This window comes from Leucopleurus acutus, assembly GCF_964270905.1.
Source record: "Leucopleurus acutus genome assembly, chromosome: 5".
Classification (NCBI taxonomy): domain Eukaryota; kingdom Metazoa; phylum Chordata; class Mammalia; order Artiodactyla; family Delphinidae; genus Leucopleurus; species Leucopleurus acutus.
Window position 1 is genome coordinate 69,267,815 of NC_139147.1, and position 22,734 is coordinate 69,290,548.

The 22,734-nt window shown below is 41.2% G+C and overlaps 1 protein-coding gene and 1 long non-coding RNA gene across 5 annotated transcripts in view; one reads left to right on the top strand and one right to left on the bottom strand.

The window, feature by feature from the left end:
* The first annotated feature begins 8,306 nt into the window (after positions 1 to 8,306).
* LOC309962057 lies at positions 8,307 to 13,579 on the top strand. 2 transcript variants are annotated; one of them, XR_014326219.1, is made up of 5 exons: positions 8,307 to 9,246; positions 9,323 to 9,414; positions 9,488 to 9,618; positions 11,763 to 11,952; positions 13,467 to 13,579. It is a non-coding gene; the product is annotated as an uncharacterized lncRNA (long non-coding RNA). The 2 variants fall into 2 exon arrangements; XR_014326220.1 differs by having other exon boundaries at positions 8,310 to 9,208.
* Positions 12,413 to 22,734, bottom strand: part of MYLK (myosin light chain kinase) — a 185,406-nt gene continuing 175,084 nt past the window's right edge. For all 3 annotated transcript variants that reach the window (XM_082839581.1, XM_082839582.1, XM_082839583.1), the window contains 3 exons: positions 18,236 to 18,365; positions 16,638 to 16,769; positions 12,413 to 14,434 (listed from right to left, as the gene is read on the bottom strand). In XM_082839581.1, the coding sequence (XP_082695707.1) occupies positions 14,184 to 14,434; positions 16,638 to 16,769; positions 18,236 to 18,365 (513 nt within the window). In that variant the 3' untranslated portion in view covers positions 12,413 to 14,183. The remainder of the gene's footprint in view (positions 14,435 to 16,637; positions 16,770 to 18,235; positions 18,366 to 22,734) is intronic.

Sequence of the window (22,734 nt, forward strand, 5' to 3'; positions counted from 1 at the left end):
CTTCCTCATCTTTTCATCTCCATAAAAAAAGGCAACTTCTGTACAAAAGAGGTTATGTACTAATCAGATTTCCAGCTTCCTGAACAATGGAGACCAAAACTGGTTAGTTAGAGAGGAGTGTATTGAAAGGACATTGGATAGCTCACAAAATTGATGGAAAAGCTGAAGAATAAGGTTTGGAACATCGACAGGAGCCAAGGGAAATTAGACATCTAAAAATAGAGACCAAATCAATACACAGGAAGAGTCTGGTTAGTATCTAACAACTTCTGTCATTGGCACAGCCACCATTGGGCATTGGATGCTGCCATTATTGTTTCCTCTGTCACCTCTGGAAAGATTCTAAACTGCCATTTACTTCTCTGTGTTATTCACTCCAGAGTCAAGGTTGTAGGTAGGAGCATATTGTTGGAAGCTGACATGCCCAAGAGACAAGGCAGATGGGAAAGGGGCTATTTGCCCACACTTGAGCTTCTTTATTGGAATTACCTCCAAATAGGAAGTGTGTTTAGATACTGGGTGGCCAAAAATGAAAGACACCCATCACAGGAAATATCAGAAATAAACATATCTGGCCCCACAGGGAGGAGGAAAGAGTAATATGATTAAGATCTGTGAAATTCTTTGGGCCATGTTTTAACCGGGGACGAGAGATTCTGCACAGTCAGGAAAGGCAGCCAGGCTGACTCTTACTTCTGCCCTGCAGTGCACCATTCTCTCTCTTTTCTAGTTTCTCTGCCTGTGATTGGGAATAGGGAGTAGGGTGTAATTCTGATCAGCCCTGTGCTACTGGCTTGGCTATCTTCAATTCAGGAAGCTGAAAGTCCAGAGGTCAGCAATCTCCATGGTTGGTCACGTGCCCCAAAACATACCCTTATAGGGCTCTCTCTTTTTCTTTTATTATTTTTTTATTGAAGTGTAATTGATTTACAATGTTGTGCCAGTCTGCTGTACAGCAAAATGCCTCAGTTATACACATATAGACACTCTTTTTTTATATTCTTTTCCAATTTGGTTTATCACAGGATATTTAATATAGTTCCCTGTGCTATACAGTAGGCCCTTGTTGTTTATCCATCCTATATATAATAGTTTACATCTGCTAATCCTAAACTCCCAGTCCTTCCCCCACCTCCTTCCCCCTTGGCAACCACAAGTCTGTTCTCTGTGTGAGTCTGTTTCTGTTTTGTAGGTAGGTTCCTTTGTGCCATATTTTAGATTCCACATATAAGTGATACCATGTGGTATTTTTCTCTTTCTGACTTACTTCACTTAGTATGATAATCTCTAGTTGCATCCACGTTGCTGCAAATGGCATTATTCCGTTCTTTTTATGGCTGAGTAGTATTCCATTGTATATATGTACCACATCTTCTTTATCCATTCATCTGTCCATAGACATTTAGGTTGTTTCCATGTTTTGGCTATTGTGAATAGTGCTGCTATGAACATAGGGGTACATGTATCTTTTTGAATTATAGTTTTGTCCAGGTATATGCCCAGGAGTGGAATTGCTGGATCCTATGGTAATTCTATTTTTAGTTATCTGAGGAACCTCCACACTGTTTTCCATAGTGGCTGTACCAACTTACATTCCCACCAACAGTGTAGGAGGGTTCCCTTTTCCCCACACCCTCTCCAGCATTTGTTATTTGTAGACTTTTTAATCATGGCCATTCTGACTGGTATGAAGTGGTATCTCATTGTAGTTTTGATTTGCATTTCTCTAATAGTTAATGATGTTGAGTATCTTTTCATGTGGAGGGCTCTCTGTTAATGGCCAGATGGGAGATGGTGCTGAGGTCATTCCCCACCTTCCTGAATTGTTATAGTTTCATTATCATACAAAACCCTGCAGAAAAGGAGGGGTGAGTGATAGGATTCAAACTCTAAATTCCACTCTAAACTTCCAGTTAGCCCATAGAATGGCCAGTGATATGACTAATATGAAAAGGTTATATCACATTATTCTTTTGAGAATTTGAGCTGACACCTGAGCAGATGTGGAGAGGGGAGACGCTCTATGAGAGACTGTGAGATAGCTGCCTTAGTACTTGATGACTTTCTATGATCAGCTTCAGGCCATAGGTCTCCTTATAAATGGTTAATAAACACACCAATGAAGATAAATAACATTTATGAACAAACGATGATTAAAATGATGAGATGGACACCCCCTTTTTTTTTTTCTTCAGAATGTCAAAGATAAAAATAATACTGTTAGCAGGGATATAAGGACATGGGTATTCTTAAACTTTGCTATTGAATGTACAGACTAATAACACTGTCTGGAAGGCAGCTTGACAATACATAGCAAAACCTTCAAACCATGAATGTCCTTTGACCCAATAAGTACACTTCTTGGAATTTATCTTAAGGGATTTAGCTCAACTTTTTTTTTTTTAATTTTATTGAAGTATAGTTGATTTATAGTGTTGTGTTAGTGTCTGCTGTACAGCAAAGTGATTCAGTTATATATATTCTTTTTCATATTCTTTTCCATTATGGTTTATCACAGAATATTGAATACAGTTCCCTGTACTATACAGTAGGACCTTGATTTTTTTAAAAAATTTTTATTGGAATATAGTTGATTTACAACGTTGTGTTAGTTTCTGCCGTACAGCAAAGTAAATTTGTTATATATGTGTGTGTGTGTGTGTGTGTGTGTGTGTGTGTGTGTGTCTCCACTCTTTTTTAGATTCTATTCCCATGTAGAGGACCTTGTTGTTTATCTATCCTATATATAATAGTTTGCATTTGCTAATCCCAAACTCCCAGTCTTTCCCTCCCTTACTCCCCTTCCCCTTGGCAACAACAAGTCTGTTCTCTCTGTCTGTGAGTCTGTTTATCTTAAGAAATTTAGGGTGTGAAAAAAGATTTAGTTAGTTATAAATGCTCGTCACAATGCTATTTACAGTATCAAACTGTTGTAAATAATCTAAATGTCCAGCAGTACAGACTGGTTAAATTATGATAGAGGTTTAAAATAGTATAACATTAAGACATTAAAAATGATTTTGCAGAAACTTAATTTCAAATGATTCAGCAAAAATAAAGTGTGTGTGTGTGTGTGTGTGTATGTAACAGAGAGCACAAGTGTGAGAGAAATTGTGAGCAAAGGGCAAATGTGGAAAATGATGTGATTGTTAAGACAAAAACTATAACAGGTCAGAAATGTCTACTCTGCCTGCAAGCTGACAAGGTGGCCTGGCCCCCACCCCACACACTCTCGTATTTTCATGTATATTTTTCTTTCAGGGCCCAGCCGCAGCAAGGGGCTCCAGATTTTTGTCCCTGGAGACCATTACTGCCAATTCTTGGGGTCTTCCTCCCAAAGGACAGCCTCAAGGCATTGTTCTCTCTTTGTGACCCAGCCCAAGTTTCAGTACCCTGTGCTGAGGAAGCTGGCCTCTTCACCCAGGTCCCTCAATGAGGAAATGTTCTCTTCTTTTGAATACCATGGGGGACACACATGGTCTGGGGCCTGATCCAGGTGGATGGAGTGTGGGGTTTCACAGGAAGAGGAGCAGGGCAGAGCTTGATCTCAGGGTGCACTTTGTGGCTTAAGGTATGTGTGTGGGGGTTAGTCTGGGTCCAGATAGAGGGGCAGGAAGAGGATATATGTATGTATGTGTATGTTTATATATATAAAATAAAATATACATGTTATTTATATATATATTATACTGTTACATACACACACACACACACACACACACACACACACACACATACGCACACAAATAATGAGCCCTCTGAGCCACAAAACAAAAACAGTTTATCATTTATGGCAAAAGCAGCAGCCAGAGCAACATCTTATGTTGGTTACCAAGCCCCATCCACACAGGGCAACATAGTGAGGGCCAGATGGTACCTGCATATGCAGTGGGGTGCATTACAGGAGAGGAACCCTGTAATGGCATATTGGGGGTGGTACATTCTGATCCCCTTCAGCTCCTTATACAAATATTAGGAAACTCTGATCTTATATATGGCTGCTGGTGACCTGTCTCTCCTGCCCTCCAAAGAGAGAGAAACCTTGTCTTTGTTCTAGAATGTAAGCCAGTCTTCTCCAAGATGGGAAGGAGAGGTCTTTATCTTTACTATTCTGAACATCTCTGGGAAGAGAAACATATCTAATCCTTACCCTACTGGAATGTCTTTGTAGGGGAGGAAAAAAAAAAACCCTTTATCCTCTACCCTCTTAGGTTCAGTGTCTGGGACCCTGCGAATTGAACTGATAAAAGATTAACAGGAGAAAAAGGTTTACTTCATATACATGTGGGGGGCCTCACAGAAATGAAGTGAAAACCCCAAAGAGGTGGTCAGACCCAGAGGGTTATATACCATTTTAACAAAGAGCAATAAATTTGTGGAGAAGTGACAAGACAAAGGAACGTGGGTTAAGGTTTTTATGGGCAGTAAATTGTGGGAAGGTAAGCTTGTGGGGAAAATTAATGGAAGATAAGGGTTATTTTTAGTAAAGTTTGTTATGTAGCTGCCACCTCTGGGCTGAGACGAGTTTAGAGTCAACTCGTGTCTGGTGATTAAGTGTTATTGTGCTCTTCCTGATATATGAGAGAGGATGGGGACACATTCACAAAGGGAAATTTATGCCCTGCTTTTAGGCAAATAGGGGGAGGTTAGAGAGCTTTTTCTGTATCTGCTGTTTCTCACTTGCCTTCAGCTCAAAATAGTCCTTATGTCAAAGTGGCATATTTGGGGGTGGTACATTTTGATCCCCTTCAGCTCCTTATACAAATACTGGAATTGATTGTAAATGCTTTTGATCAGAAGACCTGAATTGTCCAGAAAAGTGAGATGTTCAGAGTGGATCATCTCCGAACAAAATGGAGTGGATCATCTCCCAACAGTATTCTACTGAAGGGTTTAAGAGTGTTTATCGAACTATTCTATCAATCTTTCTCCAAGTTTGAAAAAATTTTAAATAAAAAGTTGGGGAAATAATGCAGAGATGCATTTGATATGGAAATTGTTTAGAATATATTAAGTAGAAAAGTGGACTATACATGGTGTGTACTAAGATCTTATTTTTATAACAGGTATATCTGTCTATAGAGAGAAAAAATCTATAAGGGGATATACCAATATATTATTAGTGTTTATCTTTGGCTGAGTAAGGGCATTAGGTTTTTTGTTTTGTTTGTTTTTGCGGTACTCGGGCCTCTCACTGTTGTGGCCTCTCCCGTTGCGGAGCACAGCCTCCGGACGTGCAGGCTCAGCGGCCATGGCTTACGGGCCCAACCGCTCCACGGCATGTGGGATCTTCCCAGACCTGGGCACGAACCCGTGTCCCCTGCATCGGCAGGTGGACTCTCAACCACTGTGCCACCAGGGAAGCCCTAGGTTTTTTTTTTTTAATGTTCTTTCTGTTTATATGTATTCTGCTTTTCTTTCCCCAATGAGTGGTATTGTGAGTAAATTTTTTTCTCTAAGTTTATCAAAAACGAATCCCTTTATGTGTTCTAATGAGGGTAGATAGCAGTGACATGTTGGTTTTTTCTCCCCCCATCTTGGATGTACTTAAATTGCCCTGCAAAGTGGGGAGGGAAGAGAGTGAAAGATAAAGAGAAGAGGAGAGAAACCTAGGAGAAGAGACAGGTCTGGGAGGATTTTTCAAATGAAATGCTGATCAATATGAATTCCCTTATTTACCTTACCTACCTTACAAAATCAGTAAATTCTTTTATATTTTTGTGTGAGTTGAATTTTTTGGTGGGAAACTCAAAAGGAAGAGGAGACAACAGTAGTATGGGTTACATTTTGGGTGCTGCCTGGGATTTTCAGAGTAAAGTGCACTGCCTAGCTATATTTAGGATTAAATCATCGCCTAGAATAGTGGTTTTCAAACTCTTAAAGATTATTGAGGCCCCTAAAGAACTTTTATTTATGTGATTTATAACTACTTTATATTATCCATATTAGAAATCAAAACTAAGAAAAATTTAAATCACAAGAATATGTAAGCTGTCAGAGTGATGACATTATCACACATAATGACACCAAAAGTAAAAGCAACAAAAGCAAAAATAAACAAATGGGACTATATCATACTAAAAATCTTCTGTTACAGCAAAGGAAACCATCAACAAAATAAAAAGACAACCTACTGAATGGGAGAAAATATTTGCAAATCATATATCTGATAAGGAATTAATATCCAAAATATATAAAGAACTCATACAACTCTATAGCAAAAGAACAATCCAATTAAAAAATGGGGGCTTCCCTGGTGGCACAGTGGTTGAGAGTCCGCCTGCCAATGCAGGGGACACGGGTTCGTGCCCTGGTCCGGGAAGATCCCACATGCCGCGGAGCAGCTAGGCCCGTGAGCCATGGCCGCTGAGCCTGCGCGTCCGGAGCCTGTGCTTCGCAACGGGAGAGGCCACAACAGTGAGAGGCCTGCGTACCGCAAAAAAAAAATAATAATAATAAAAAATGGGCAGAAGATCTGAATAGACATTTTTTTTTTCCAAAGAAGACACACAGATGACCAACAGGTACCTGAAAAGATGCTCAGCATCGTTAATCATCAGGGAAATGAAAATCAAAACCACAATGAAGCATCACCTCCTGCCTGTTAGAAAGACTTTATCAAAAAGACAAGAAAGAACAATTGTTGGCAAGGAGGTGGAGAAAAGGGAACCCTCGGGCACTGTTGGTGGAAATGTAAATTGGTGCAGCCACTATGGAAAAAAGTATTGAGTTTCCTCAAAAAATTAAAAATATAACTATATGATCATATAACTATATGATCCAGCAATTCCATTTCTGGGCATTATCTGAAGAAAATGAAAACACTAACTAGAAAAGATATATGCACCCCCATGTTCATTGCAGCATAATTTACAATAGCCACGATATGGAAACAACCTCAGTGTCCATCAACAGATAATGGATAAAGATGTTTATATATATATATATAAAATCTCCATAAAAAAGAATGAAATCTTGCCATTTGTGACATGGATGGACCTCGAGGGCGTTATGCTAAGTGAAATAAGTCAGACAGAGAAGGCCAAATACTGTGTGACCTCTCTTATATGTGGAATATAAAACAACAACAACAACAAAAACCCAACCAACATCATAGATACAGAGAACACATTGATGTTCTCTTTGTTGGGATTGTTGCCCGATCCCTGTGTTTTCTGAGTTGCTACTTCTCACTCTCAGTTGTGCCTGTTGTCCACCAGTCTACAGCTTCTCTAGTCTAACTTTATTTATTTATTTTTTCCCTCTGGTCTAACTTTAAAAGACCCCTTTTCCTGCCAGCGTTCGAGGAGAGACTGTCAGAGGGCCTGTGGGCTAAGGGAGGAGATGGAGGGGGGACAGTCAACCTAATTCCTGTTTTTTGCCTTGTTCTGTGGTAGGACTCAGCTTGCTTTTTGACGGTTTCTCCCCTGAAGATGCTTGCAGTGTGGAAAAAGTTGAAACGAAATTACTTACCAATTAGTTTATCCCAAAATTTTGTCAACAACTCAAGTCTAATGTATCACCTCTCTTATTCTTTGCCCTGTGGGTTTAATGCCTTTTGTGCCTTTACTTTCATTTTAGTGAGGTTTTGGGAGGCAGGAGATAAATTCAGGTGTCCAATCTGCCACGTATGACCACTAGCCTCAATTTAGTTTCCATAGAAACAGCTTCTCTTCCCTTTAGCACCCCATTTTTATTGATTTATATAATAATTAAATTATGTAATTACAGTTGTACAACTGGCATAAAGAAGTTTAAGAACAAATCCAATTGACTCTTGGTAAATACTACTACTCAGTGGCCATCAGTTAGTAGAACAGAAGTGTGTGGGCTCCAGTTCATTTATTTTACAGAAAGACTGAAAATTGTGGTTAGGTTGGGCAAGTTGGATTAAATGGAAATTAGTTAACTGAGCTTCTACATTAAATAAATGAATATAAGACATTCATTACAGGGTGCATTTTATTTCTATTTTATTTTTTTAACATCTTTATTGGAGTATAATTGCTTTACAATGGTGTGTTAGTTTCTGCTGTATAACAAAGTGAATCAGCTATACATATACAAACATCCCCATATCTCCTCCCTGTTGTGTCTCCCTCCCACCCTCCCTATCCCACTCCTCTAGGTGGACACAAAGCACCGAGCTGATCTCCCTCATTAACAGGGTGCATTATTAAAAGTCTAAATGATTTGGCTTCTTGGACAACCAATTTAACTTTAAATGACTTTATCTGTGTTTAAAAACTCCTTGAGCAAGCAGATGCCTTTCCAGAATCAGGCTCTTTTCTGTACTTTGAACGTGGGTACTATTGATGTGTTCAGACTGACTTCCTGGACTCTGGACCCTTGTCTGTCCTAACTCCTATGTATCCCATCCTACTTCTGCATTGATTTCCTGGTTGGACTTTGACCTGCATTGACCTCAATGCATCAGTGAGTTGATGCCTTACATTCCTTTTGAGGCTCCCCTTCATAGGTACATGGTTCCCTCAGTCTCTAACCTTTTAGGCTTCTTCAGAGTAAAACTGACTTGCCTTCCTGTTGGCCTTCTTCTCTGCAGGAAGTCAGGTTTCAGCTTCTGTGCTCTAAGTAAGTTACCTGCTCATCTGTTTGCTTTCCACCTTCCAAAATTCTGGTATTTTTCATCTTTCTTCTCCCATATTTGTCTTTGAGGGGTTTATAGCTTTAATAAAAAGTATTCCTTCACTCTCGGTTTAATGGGATTCTGAAGAGAACGGTTACTGCTTGTCTTCTGGAGTTCATGTTTGCTCTTCTCTCGACTATGGTAGCTTCCCATTTTCTAAACCCTTAATCTCTTGATTCTCCAGAAAATAGGAGCATTTTGAGCTTTCTAGACAACTTAAAAAAGGTGTCTACCTAGTCTTTTCCTGGGACTGCCTAGCAGAGCCCTATTTGTTCTGTGGTTAATATACTGCCAGAAACAAGTCAATGTGAATTAGCTTTTGTAAATATAAATTAAAAATTAGAGAACTTTTGGGGATTAAAGGTTAAGTGTGTGTTTAAAGTCAAGCCAACTTTGAGAAATTTCCTCTTGATTGGAAAATAAGACTCATAAGGTCAGATGAGCTTTTCTCTTTTGACTATGAAGAAGAGAGTATTTAGAGACTGGAAGTTAAAACTTCCGGAGACCAAGAAGGCAGTTGTAGCATTTCCTAAACTCAGAGCAATTGTGTTTCATACAGCTGTATGTGCACTTTCAGTTACAAAGATGTTTTTCCGGAGGTGGGTGGAATTTCAATAATTCTTTCCATCTTTCATTAGTGTATAACTTTTCCACATATTTGTTTTGTTTCTACAGAAGTATTATCAGTTCCTTGCGGGTAGAGGATGTTCCTGACACATCTTAGCATCTCCGAGTGCTAGAAGGATAGAGCTGACCATAAGGATCAGGTACTGTGCATGAGCTCTTTTAATTTTTATAACAATCTGTGAAGGAGGAAATATAATTTCTCTAATTTTATAGGTGAGGAAACTGAAGCACAAGCTACACAACTCCAGTGAGAAGCAGAGCTGGAACTGATTCCACTTGGCTGATTCCCCAGGTCAGCTAGATCCTACCCCTCATATCCTGCAGTGCTTGCTTTCAGTGAACAGGTGAGTTGCTTTCTGGAGAGACAGATCTGGGACTTCATGGAGCTTACAGAATAGGCTGTATGACTGCTTGCTAAGAAATGTCTGTTGAATCTGACCAGAGGCTATTGGTCATTGTAACATACCATCTGGAGCAAGACTGTGGAGAAGCCCTATAGCTTAACCTGTCTCTTAACTGTTGGAAGCTACTGATGTCTGCCCAAAAGAAGCTAATAATAATGAATTGACTTTTAGGTTAATTTGTAACCTTCTTCTTCCTTAGTTATCTCCAGCTGGAAGAAATCTAGTCCCAGAGAGTCAAATAATGATGTCTTGTGAAGAGTTATCATGTACTTCTGTGTGGTCACTACTGGGGCTGTGATCTCTGACATGAAGCCCTCCTTGCAATGTACAAGCATTTGGAACACTGGCAAGGCCTGTGAGCTAAAATTTCAAACAACCAGCAGTTAGAAACTGACTGTTGTCTCTAAGTGCTGTAGATCTCCTGGGTATTTCCAGTTCCAATGGGAAGGGAGTTATGATCAAAGCCACTAAGGTTAAAATGACTGTAGCTATCAGGATGGCCCCTCCCCCTTCCTTTTGGTTCACTGTCGGGGAAATCTTGCCCCAGGGGTGCTCTTTCTCTGCTATCTCAGTTGTCCCTGTTGGATGCTCCCCTGTCTCAAGTAGCTACAAGTTCCAAAAACACCAGAGATTTTTTGCCTAACTGGTTGCTTCATATCACAAGTAATCTGGTAATTGCTTGTGAATTGTAGGTCTCTATTTCGATTTTGTGGTGAGAAGCACAGAACTGGTACTTTTTCAATGTCTTAAAAAGTGAAAAAATATATGAATGTAAATAATCAAACACAATAACATAAGTATTGAGTTTGTGTTATCCAATATGATTGATGAAACTATAGACCATACTTTCCAGACTGATTTCATGTAAACTTTTATGTTTTAATTTCACAATTTGAAAAGTGATATGCATAGTTAAGGTAAAATTTGGAGTTTCTCTTTTCCTCCTAGTCCATCTAAAACAGTGCTGTCTAATAGAACTTTATAGAACGTTTTAATCTGTGCTGTCCAATAAGATAGCCAGCCACTAGTCACATGTGATTATGAGCACTTAATGTGGCTAGTGCAGCTGAGGAATTGAATTTTAAATTGTATTTATTTTCATTAATTTAAATTTAAATAGTCACTGGTGAGTCATGGCTACCATATTGGTCAGAATAGATCTAGAATACAGTGATGACCTTATAACAGGATAGTCTAGGCTATGTTACAGCCACAAAGAATGCTAAAATCTTGGGGATTTATAAGAACAAAGATTTATTTCTTTCTTGTGTTATGTACTCATTTGGGATTGGCTTGGGACCTAGGTGGATAACGTAGCCACCATCTGACATGTTGCCAGTCACTATGGAGAGTCTTGCACCAGTACTTAAATTCTCTGGACCAGAGGGGATGAACATCACTTCTGCTTCTACCTCGCTGACTGGAATTAGTCACACAGCCCCATCTCCCATCTCACACAGGGAGTCAGGAATGTGGTCCTAATCATGTGCCAGGGGGCAAAGAGCCTCAGTAATGACTGTCACAGACATTAGCTTCCTTTTCGAAATACAGAGGCATTCCCAAGGGTTAAAGAAAGTAGTATTACCTGTGTTTTCTTGAAAAGTGGAGTTTCTTTAGAATTCAGTTATTCTTTAGCTCATTGACACTCACTAGCACAGATGTATTAAAGCACAGATTTTATTAAAATGTGTAGAACTCAAACATCTTGATAAAAAGAGACTTTAAGTTAGAGCTGACAACAGTCAGCATGTCTTTTTAGTTATACATAGAAATTCATTTAATATGAAGCTCTGCGATGTAAGGAATAATCAATGGATTGTTTTTTATATGTTTGGGAAGAGAATGGAATGGAAGGAAATTGTTTTCTTTCAGAATATAAGGTACATTTTTCACTAGCGAGGAATAAAAAGTCCTTTTCTTTAAAAATAATAATTTCCTCACTAGGAACATTTGTGGATTGGGGTTGCCTTAAAAAAGTGAAACAATTTAAATATTATCTGGACAATGGATTCTTTCCAGACTATACTGTGGAATCATAGAATCATCTAGTCTAACATTTAATAGTATGTCTTGATTCTTTCTAGAATACCTACAGTATTGTTTGAATACTCGAGGCCTGGGGGGGCCCACCATCTGATATCTGAAAACAGACTTCCTGTGAAGCAGGAGTGATGGTTTCCTGAGAACAAATGCTTCACTATCAAGACATGGAAAGATAGCACTCGGCTGCTAGTAACAAATTGCACCAAAGTTACAAATGCAGACCAAGCCTTGGTAAATATTAATGACGATGATGATTTTGTGACCTACTAAAAATGTCAGATTTTAGCATTATGAGCGTACTGTAGATACTAGAATGTAATTGAACCAAAATGATGCTCGAGAGAAATTTTGAAGTAAATGTGCAAATTAGGCTACGTAGTATAAACTAGAAGTGCCTAAGTCATTCTTCTGTTCCTTAGTAAAGCACAACCAAGTAAGCCTTTTTTTTTTTTTTTTTTTTGGCTGCTCTGCGAGGCATGTGGAATCTTAGTTCCCTGACCAGGTATCGAACCCATGCCCCCTGCAGTGGAAGCGTGGATTCTTAACCACTGGACCACCAGGGAAGTCTCTCCCAGCATGTAAGCCATTTATGCAGCAGAGCATTTGTTTTTAGTTTCTGACATCTGTTTGGGTCGTCTACAACTGGTGGCATGGAAGGGAAAAGAAGGCTGCAAAGACTGAACAAAGAGCATGCACTGTGGTAGCCTTTATTTAAAAATTGTGAGCTAACTACAGTTGTAGTGTTCTCATTTACCATTCTGATGGCATAATAAACTGGGAGAACATTAACACAACTTCAAGAAGGCATCAAAAAACCTGTAAACAAACATACACACCACGCATGCGCGCACATATACAGCATACATGCACACAAAGATTATAGTCTAAACACAATCAAAAGTGATGAAGAAAAGCTTTGAATGCTCTAAATCAAATTTTAAAACACTTTATTATAATAAACTGTGGCAATACTGTGGCTATATGAAAAATGTTGTAACTGCTTAAAAAGCAAAAAGAAAAATACTGGCAATTTGAAACTAGCAGCAAGAAGCAGATAAAAATAGAATGGAAGATAACATAAGACTAAGTAACATCAAAATTCTAATGTTGATACTGTGTAGGATTGCACTGAAGTAATTTAAAATTAGTTCTTAAGGAACTCGCAAAAAGTCCCTTGAAATATTAAACTGCTGCGCTTTACAAACAGTGGAAAAGAAAAAAGTATTTGGAATGTTACACACACAGAGAGGAAATGTATTAGGCATATCAGTTTATGGTCTTTGTTTATGCCCTTCAAAAAGTTTTATAAAGAAAAATTTAAGTGCCAATGTAGTGAAAGAAAGTTAAAAATTCCTAAAGATGCAAGTCTGAGTGCATTTATCAGGTTAAGAATATATTTCAAGGTCGGGGGGCAAGGCATGATTGATGCACATTCAAGAAGAAAAGTCTCGTGGAATCCATAAGGTAAGTAGAGTTCTCTGGAGCACGTTTAAAAATGAAGGTATATTAAACTCAGACTATCCTGAATGAGATTCCAAAGTATGTGGAGTTCTATAGCTGAAATCTATTTCATAGTGGCCAATAAATAATTAAGACTAACTTTTCAGCAAACTGTTTTTTCATACATTCAAACACAAAAATCTTTACCACACATGCAGAGCTGATATTCTAAAACAGCGCAGGTATGAATCCTGGTTTCAGAAAAACACATTAACAAGGATTTTTTTTCCATTTTTTTTCCATAGGTTCCTGTAGAAATCTTCAAAGGGGGATAAGTTTAGATTTCCTACTGATTTTGGAAGAAAGGAGATTCTGTTTTTCCTAAGGAAGCCAGTCATCCATGAGCAGGAGACGTGTCTTCAGAATCTAAGAAGTGTAATATCCCTAATGCTTAAACTCATGGCAAGTCCAGATCCAGAAAAACTGGCAGGTAGAACAGGGGATGGAAATGAAAAGTTCAAATGTCTATAGTATACTTTGGAAATATTGTGCCTCGTAAGTTAAAATGGCTCAACTGCCTGCAGAATGAAGTGCTACAGGACTGGAGGAGACCCGGTTCTCTGGAGTAGGAGCTGGGAGAGACCCCCATCTCCAGGGACCCTCTGGGCAGGGCTGTGACCTTGTTTTTTCATGAGTGCTTTCAGTTGGAGAATTTATATGACTTTGCCCAGATAAAGCTTCCTTATGTTACTTTTTCTCTAAAATTGGTCGGTCAGGCAAGTTACTGGTGATTTCCCAAAATGAAATCTAGCTGTACTAGAATCTTAAGGTGCCAGCTAATTTAAATTAATGCCCCTCAGTAACGCTGCTGGGTATCAACCACTATTGCTGAAGAATCAACCCCCAAATGACCTAACTAAGTAATCTATCACACTAGGTGCTTCTACTGTCTTGGGTTTTTTGAGCTTTAGAGAGATAGTCTTTGTAATATGACTTAGAAACTGCTTCTCTCTGGCTTTGTTTCATTCTTCCTCCTCTTCTTCTTCCCCTTCTCCTTCTCCTTCCTCCATGGTTTCCACAATGAGCTCTGCTGTGCAGGTGGCTTCTCCAAGACTGTTGACAGCCTTGCAAGTGTACTTGGCATCATCATCCCCGCAAACATCACTAATGATTAAAGAGCAGTTCCCATCCTCATCATAGTCTATCTGGAAGTGGCGGGACTCCCTGATTGACTGGTCATCTTTGAACCAGACGACCTCAGGGTCTGGGTATCCTGTATCACAGGGAGGGAACACAAGTTGCAGAAACTATTATTTAAAACTTATTATCAGTTCATGCAAACTCTTGAGCTACCTCTATTGATTAAGGGGACAAAGGGAAAAAAATTATGATGTTGGCTTTTACCATCTGTTTCGATATTTACATTTGAATAGGGGCATGTACTGTAAACACTAATATCTGAAACGCCACATAAGGTATTGTACAGGCATCCCGTTCCCCACCCATGTAAGGCTGGCACCACCTCCCACCTTAACACAGACATAGATAACTCCCCAGACACTGTCCCAGTTCCAACCACATGCCTGGGGCTAAATATCTTCTTGGATTAAAAGAAAACTTTTTTTTATCTTGTATAAAAGAACTTAAATAAATTTAAATAAAACAATAAGAGTTAGAAAAAATGGGCACAAGGGATCTTTTGGGGGTGATGGAAATGTTTAAAAATTGGATTGTGGTAATGACTGCACAATTCTGTAAATTTCTAAAAATAATTGAATTGTATACTTAAAATGGGTGAATTTTATGGTGTATAAATTATAATTCAAAGATGATAACAGACCTGTAAAACATAAATTAGGGGAACTGACAATACTGCTAGGAAAAAGAAAGCAGTATTTGTCTTAGTCTGATCCAAAGACAGACTCATTTGTCTCATTTTATGCATTAGTCATGTTGCTGCAAAGTTCAGCATTAAAATATATATGTTTTATGCCTTTAAAAACATAATAATACTAACTGACTTGTTTTTAAACTTTGGAGAAGTAGTTTTACAGGACAAAAATCACAAATTACACATAAGAATTCTAACATTCTTTTCGAGTAGCTTTTAACGAGCAGCATCATATGCTTTACTTTCTCCTCAGCACTCCAAAGTGATGCAAATACCAAGAAAATAATCCCGAAGAGAAAAGTAAGCAAAAAGATAATTATTATGAAATAATATTTTCTAAAAAATAAAGGAAAAAGTAAAGAACTTAAGACCCAAAGACAGCGGTGATGGTGAGAGCTACAAGCAGTGGCCCAGGACTCTCAGCAGAACCCCCAATCTGAGCACTTCCACACTAGCAAAGGCAGCACATCCACTTTTTAAAAATATTGAATGAAAAAAGAGAAAGATTATTGTAGGCGAGGCATTTATAAGGCATCTTGGTAATATAGTGATGCAGGAGAAAAATTGTTTTTTCATTCCTACCTTTGGGTTACTTTACCCAAAAGGCATTATCTAGCCATACTGCTGGAGAATCTTACAAAGTGGGAGGCATGGTTCGTTATCACTGCTGTCCTGTGCTATGCTGCCTTGGGGAAGTTGGTCTGACCGAAATGGGAGATAGCCCTCCACTCTGGTTGGCACACAACAGTCACAGACCTGAAGCAAAGAGGCCTGTCTTATCTTGCCACTTATCTTTCTAGAATGTTGCAGTCTGTTGAGACTGAAATGCTATGTGTCACCAACACTGCTAACTTCTCAGGTGCTACGCTAAGATCCCTTAGGGTCCCTTGAGCTCTAACAACTCACTCTGGCCACGTTATTTCTAGCAGGCAGAGAAACATGGGGAAGACAGCACAGGGGCCTGGATCCCAACTTCCCTCAGTTTGAAGTCACACCGCAGGCTGTCTCTGCACTTACCAGATCCACAACTTTTCCCTTGACTCCATGACATCTTTAAAAGACTTGAAAGGTTTCCCCTTTCCACATGTTATCTCACAGTCTCCAGAGCCACTCAAGGCATTAGACACTGTCTTACAGACGAGGACTAGAGGCTCAGAAGAGCTGAATCACCGCCCAAGGTCACAGAGCCCGGTGATTAACAGCAGAGCTGCCTTCTCTGCATCCTATGCTCTGTGCCAGCCTTCCTTTGAGAGCCTTTGGTGGGCAGTTCACATGCTTCCCATAAGCTTGCAAAGCTCATTTCATTAAGCACGTTCCATAGCCAAATAGGTCCATGATAAACCACTTTTAACTTGGGTGTAGTGGCTGATGTAAGTAGGTGAAATATCCGATGTGCCCTCAATGAGTCCCTGAATGGCCCTAATCTTAAGCAGGTAGAGTGGGGCAGTGGGCCAACTCCTCCTGACCCATTTTCCCTCACAGCCTGGCTGCCCCAGAACTGACATTCTGCCAAGGGCACACCGTAGGGGCCCACCAGCCAACCATACCCCTTTTGTAGGTAAGGGAAGAACAGCTACAAACTTACCTTCGATCTTGCAGTCAAATCTAGCAGCACTTCCCTCCACAACTTCTAAATCACGAATGGTCTTAGAAAAGTAGGGTTTTACATGGGGCTTTTCCTCAGCGACAGCCTCAAGGAAAGCTTGGGAGACATCTTCTAGAAGACAGGGAAGAGGACATGGCAATTTCTTTATTCCTTGTTCTCTCCTCTTCCCTGGTTTAAAAAAGCTGACTTTTTTTTTTCTTTTTTAAGTTGTTATAATTTAGCAAATAATGGCGCTTAGAGGACTGAATCATAAGCACACCTTTCTCCTGGGGACTGGCTGGCCTGCTGCCAAATGATTTTGGCAGAAGAGAGAACTGTGACCAAACTGGGGAAATGTTTGGACTCCCTCCCTTATGCTGACACACTGAAAAAGGAAATAATCTTTAAAAAAGTTATCTGGCTGCATTTCATGCTGCTTCAGGATTCAGTTGAGGGTATCGAAGAAGGACAGAAGCACGCCATCCCACCTGATCTCTGTACCCCCTCTGCCCTCCTCTGGGAGGAGGGCAGCAGCAGGCCCTTCATCTGCTCCTTGGAAGGGAAGAGCCAGGTCCTAGAGGCATCTTCGATTTGCCAATAGCTCTATTCTCCACACGGATACTGCCTTCACAGTGTATGACTCTGGACCAGGGTTTGGGATTGGTCCAGGGAAAAGCTGTAACTTTGAGTGGCTCCTGATCCTCTCCTTCCCCTTCAGGCTATTTCTGGGTCACCTGGAGAGTGGCAGGGCTGGAGCAGGAGGGACCAGGCCCATGTGCAGCAGTCTCGGTCCCCGGCTGCATCAGAGCAGCTCAGCAAGCAGCCTCACCGATTACCCTGTCTTATGCACAAAGGGAGCTAGACTCAGCTTCTCACCTTTGGATACCAAAAGCATCAGGCAGTGGGAGGTGGAGGAGTGTCTCAGGCCAAATGAGGCACCTCAGGATAAGGGCCAGACCCTACATGCATCTGAAGCGGGAAGAGGCCAAGGCCTTCACTGAGGAGATGGATGGGGCAGCATCTCAAAGACGGTGGGCAAGTAACTAACCCTGTTGGTGTCTAGGAGGGGCCCTGCCAGTCACTGTCTACCCAGTTCAAATGACATATTCCAGCATCATGAAAAATACCAAACAAATATGGACTATATGAGTCAATTTTTGTTTAAAAGGAAAACGCAAAGACACGTTAAAAAAACGGATATTTTTAAAAAGTACACTGCTATATGTGATTTTTATTTTATGTTTGCCTGTTATACAAGCATCGCTTTTGTAATGAGAAAAACGAAACTTTTAATAAAGCCTTTGCTAATTCTTATGTAAAATATAGGTAAAAGGTTAGTGTAGATCATCTAGTTCTATTAGACAAATAACTTTCCTTCTGAAAATAGTTAAACCTAAGGTGAAACAATTAAAGACTACTACATTTAATAATTATTGTCAGGGCAGTGTAAAAGTAGTTTCAAATTTTTCCTTGTAGGTTGTATTATTAAAAAACCCAACCCCCCACCTTAAGGGAAAAAACCCTCTAAATGCCTGTCCATCCCCCAACCCTTCCTTTGTCACCATCGGGCTGGAGAAAATCTTCCTGGAGCTCCTTACCTTCAGATTCTAGTTTTTCTGCATTGAGTGGGCTGGTTGGTGACCCTGTTGAAGATTTCCTGCCACTGAGCCCTGAGATCATTGCCATAGAGGAGAGTCTTCCAATGGCTCTCACAGCATTGCCCGTTTTCTGGAAAATAGACACTGGCGTTGGACTCAGGCGGTGTCACTGGTTCCAGCTGGGCAGCGGGGCTCAGGGAAAAAAGCCCAGCCCAGGAGAAGCAGCTGTCCTTGAAACAAGGGCCTCCTGCGTGCCGAGTTTCTGCAGAGGAGTGAGCCCAACCTTGCTCTGCTCAGCACTATCAGCGTGTCAGAAGATGTTCGGAGAATGGAATGGGGCCTGGAACCGATGTGTGCGTTAATGTGACTAAACAAGGTCAACATGAGACAAAAACCCTTTTCATACTGTGCTTCAACTCCCATAAAAGGGATAGTTTATATAAAGCAACTGCAGGCTGAGACGGCTCCAAAGACTTAACTGCTGACAGGGCCCAGTGGAGGCTGTTTCTCATAAAACAATGCTAGTGATAGGATTTTAATTGGCCAAGAGAATAGTTACTACGGATCCCACAGGTCCCGCTGGGAAAAGAGAAAAAAAAAAAAAAAAAGGCCTTCTATTGACCATAGGCAAGTCGCTTAACCTCCCTGGGCTTCAGTTTCCTTCTCTGTATAAGGAGGGGGTTGGACAGGATGATCTCCAAGGTCTCATTTAGTTCTGTTTATGATTCAGATACTTAAAGAGATTTCGAGAAATACTCTGGCTGGCCCCAGCACAAGTCTACAGTGAAGTTCTGGAGGGGTGTTCTTCCCTGATGTACACCCAGCATCAAAAAGCAGCACCCAAAGAAATGAAAAGCACAGCACTTTGCTTTTCTTAGTCAAGGCACCTTGGGAGAGGACAGAATTTTTACTGAAAAAGATGCCAGGACTTGAAAATTTTCTTTGCATTGTGAAAATTCTACCAAGCATAGGATTTAGGTCAAGAAGTCCCCAATTATACACATTGTGTCTGTGTTTCTCACCTTTAAGTAAAGATTCTCACCCGTTTTCTAAGGTCAATGGAATGACTAAGATAAGAAACTAAGGCATAACCACTGCTTTCCAGCCCTGCACCCAAAGCATCTTTTGAGGCATCCAGATGCTGTGCATCCAGGGAGCAAACGTCACCACAGACTAGCTGCTGAGAGAGGAAGGAAACAGCCTGACAAGGGACAGGCTAGTTCTCTAACCACTCATTACTCTGCTAACGTGTGCAAATCACTTCCCCTCTCTGGGCCTCACTGTTGGACCTGAAGATTCAAATATCCCTGCAGCTCTAGTCGTCTACAGAAAGACTGTGATTCAGACACGCAAATGTGTAGCAGGGAACGCTCCCCTTGAGCCCATGGGCTCCCTAATCCCAAACACCTGGATGCAGGACTGTCTCCACTTGTATGGTGTGGAAGAATGAAGTCTTTCCTCTTCTGTTAACAAAAGGACTAATAGGAAGCCATGAGAACAAGGCAAATCAAAGCGTTACAATATTTCAGAGAAGGTGGCAAATGACAAACGAATAGACCACACACTGGGGGAAATTTTCCATCAGATGGAGCAATAGACCATATAATTTCTAAAACAGGAAGAAATGTAAGTGCTCAATAGGGAAAATCTTAGTAACCCACACATCAGAGGTCAATCTTTGGGAGCTGCTTCATGGGAAAAACTAGTTGGTGGGGAAGTTATTTGTCAGAACTATATGTTCTAGCCTTCCAGTTTCATGCCTTTGAGCTGAAAATTGGTTGCTGCTTTACTAACTGAGACCTTTGGAAATTTTTAAAACATCAAAAAAGAAAGATTCAATTCTTGATAAGTTCCATTCTTGTCTTGAGGAGGCCTTTTTCTTGTTGGAGGGCAATTTGCCAAGGCTGGGTTCCTGTGTTCCAGGCGGGCAGGGTCTGTAACGGCTTCCCTAACAGAGCACAGACTCCCTCCCCTGGGAGAGCCAGCGAGGGTGACTAACCAGCCTGGTTTCCCAGGACTGAGGGATGGCCCAGGATGAGGGGCTTTCAGGGATAAAGCTGAGACAGGCCCTGGAAAACCTCGGCAAGGTGATCACCCTAGAGCCAGCCAGCCATCATGGGCCCTACATAAACACCAACAGCCCCAAGACTACAATTTCCCCTGAGAATGCGTATTATCTAAATGTGATGGCCAAGAGTACTCCATGCTATACTGAGTCAAAAGCTTTCTTCCCCAAGGCCCTTTGGTCCAGACTGCTGAAGTCTTTGTGGTTCTCAGAGAATAAAGATGGCTGCCCACAAGCCTCCAATTCCTAGTCCTTTGCTTCCATTTTGCATGCAGAGGCCCTGTTATCCTGCTCAACTTACCCACCCTCAATGCTATTACTCACCACCACGTCTCTTCAACATTCTTTTGATATAAATAAAAAACCTACCCTCTTTCAGAATAACTTCATTCTAAGATCAATAATACAATGAGTCATCTATCTATTGCTTGCTTGTTGGGGCTTGTTCCCATGTTACTTCCTTCCCCTTTTATGAAAACCACACCAGGGGCTTCCCTGGTGGCACAGTGGTTAAGAATCCGCCTGCCAATGCAGGGGACATGGGTTTGAGCCCTGGTCCGGGAAGATCCCACGTGCCACACAGCAACTAAGGCCATGCACCACAACTACTGAGCCTGTGCTCTAGAGCCCATGAGCCACAACTACTGAGGCCACGTGCCACAACTACTGAAACCCCCGCGCCTAGAGCCCCTGCTCTGCAACAAGGGAAGCCACCGCAATGAGAAGCCCACGCACTGCAACAGAATAGCCCCCGCTCACTGCAACTAGAGAAAGCCCGCGCGCAGCAACGAAGACCCAACACAGCCAAAAATAAATTTAAAAAATCCTTAAGAATGTCACAAGCTTTAAAAAAAAAACACCACGCCAGAATGATAGCAAGGAAGCTTTTCTTACGCAGCTGTAGAGCGCTGTGGGCCCCCTGTGCTTGCCTTGGCCCTCTCCCTCCACAGCACACCCCATTCTATCCCCCTCCACTCCACTCCGCCTCAGCACACAGAACCTCAGCTGCTCTCAGAGGGAACCCCCTATTCCAGGGGTGCTAAGGTCCTGGTATCCAGAGTTTAAAATGTGAAAAACATTTTCCTAAGGAGGAGATGTAACACAAGGTGGTCAGATGCAGCTGAACTATTACCAGTGACAATATGCTTCAGGGACATTGTGTGTTGAATGGGATTTTGCAGACTACTTTTCTATGTAATTTTGTGAAACATAACCACTGTTTCTGTGGAAAAGCCATTTCCAAATGCTGCTACCTATATTAAAATAGGAAATTAATGTTCCTTTTCTGAATTCTGTCCTTTCCCTTCTCACTTTCAGAAAACCTTATGGCTGATAACACTGTAAACAACAAGAAAAAAATGTGATTCAGATATCACCACAAATTATGGTTTCCGGACACATCTGACTGAAAAATTCCATTTATTTCCTCTCCCATTTCCTTATCTCTTCTCTGTGCCTATCCCCTGGGTTTAGGCTCTTCCTGGCTTTGGTTCACCAGCAGATGTGTGGATGCCTCCAGAAGCCTGAAGTAATAAGGCTGCCCTTTAGCCCACGGCCTCATCCAACCAAAACCCAGTGCAATTCCCTCCTCTGAGAACTGCCCCACCCCCATACCAGTCACCGTATCTGCTCCAGAAATACCGCTATTTCTTTGAGATCTACTGGCCACAGGATCATTAATAAAGCCAACCTTTGATTTTGTGGTCCCCTTGTGGCTTTGTTTTTTTTTTAAAGAATATTTGCTCCTCTGATTTCACTGGACCCTAATGGCACCAGAAGGTAAGGTAAGCGGCACAGGTGTTCCAACTCACCAGGTACTTGACAGAGGCCAGGAGATCCACCCAAACCTTCAGGCGGGGCTAACCAAGAACTGACTCCCACTTCGGGGAGGCCGCTGAGATGTGCAGGGGGTGAAGTCTCTCAGACCCACACACCCGAAGCCCCTCTCTCACCTTTGCTCCTCTCAACCTTTGTGTGAACTTGGACTTTTCAGTGAACTGCGGTTTAGTCATTCTGTGTGGCAAATCACCAGTGTCCCAGTTGCCCCCAAAATGGTGGTTTCCTTGTTCTCTGCCACAAAGGCAAGGTCTAAATGCCCCAGTCCCCTGAATGCCCAGCTAAAAGACTGCTTCTGTCAGGCCAGCATGATCAGGGTGGGGTCCAGTTCCCACCTCTGCGCCTTTTCCTCCGTCTGTGCTGTTATCCCCTCCTCTCTGTGCTCTACTCATGTTCCATGGCCAACTTCAGACTCCTGTCAGACTCACATCCACCTCTGGTGTGACTGGTTCCATTCTCTGTCCGCACTCACATATATGGGAATGGAGAGCTATAGTGAACATTTATAATTCTTGGTGTGTGTTATGTCCTTTTATGTCTATTTGCTTCAGGTCCCTGTTACACTGTACATTCCTTGAGTATAGAAACCATGCACCCT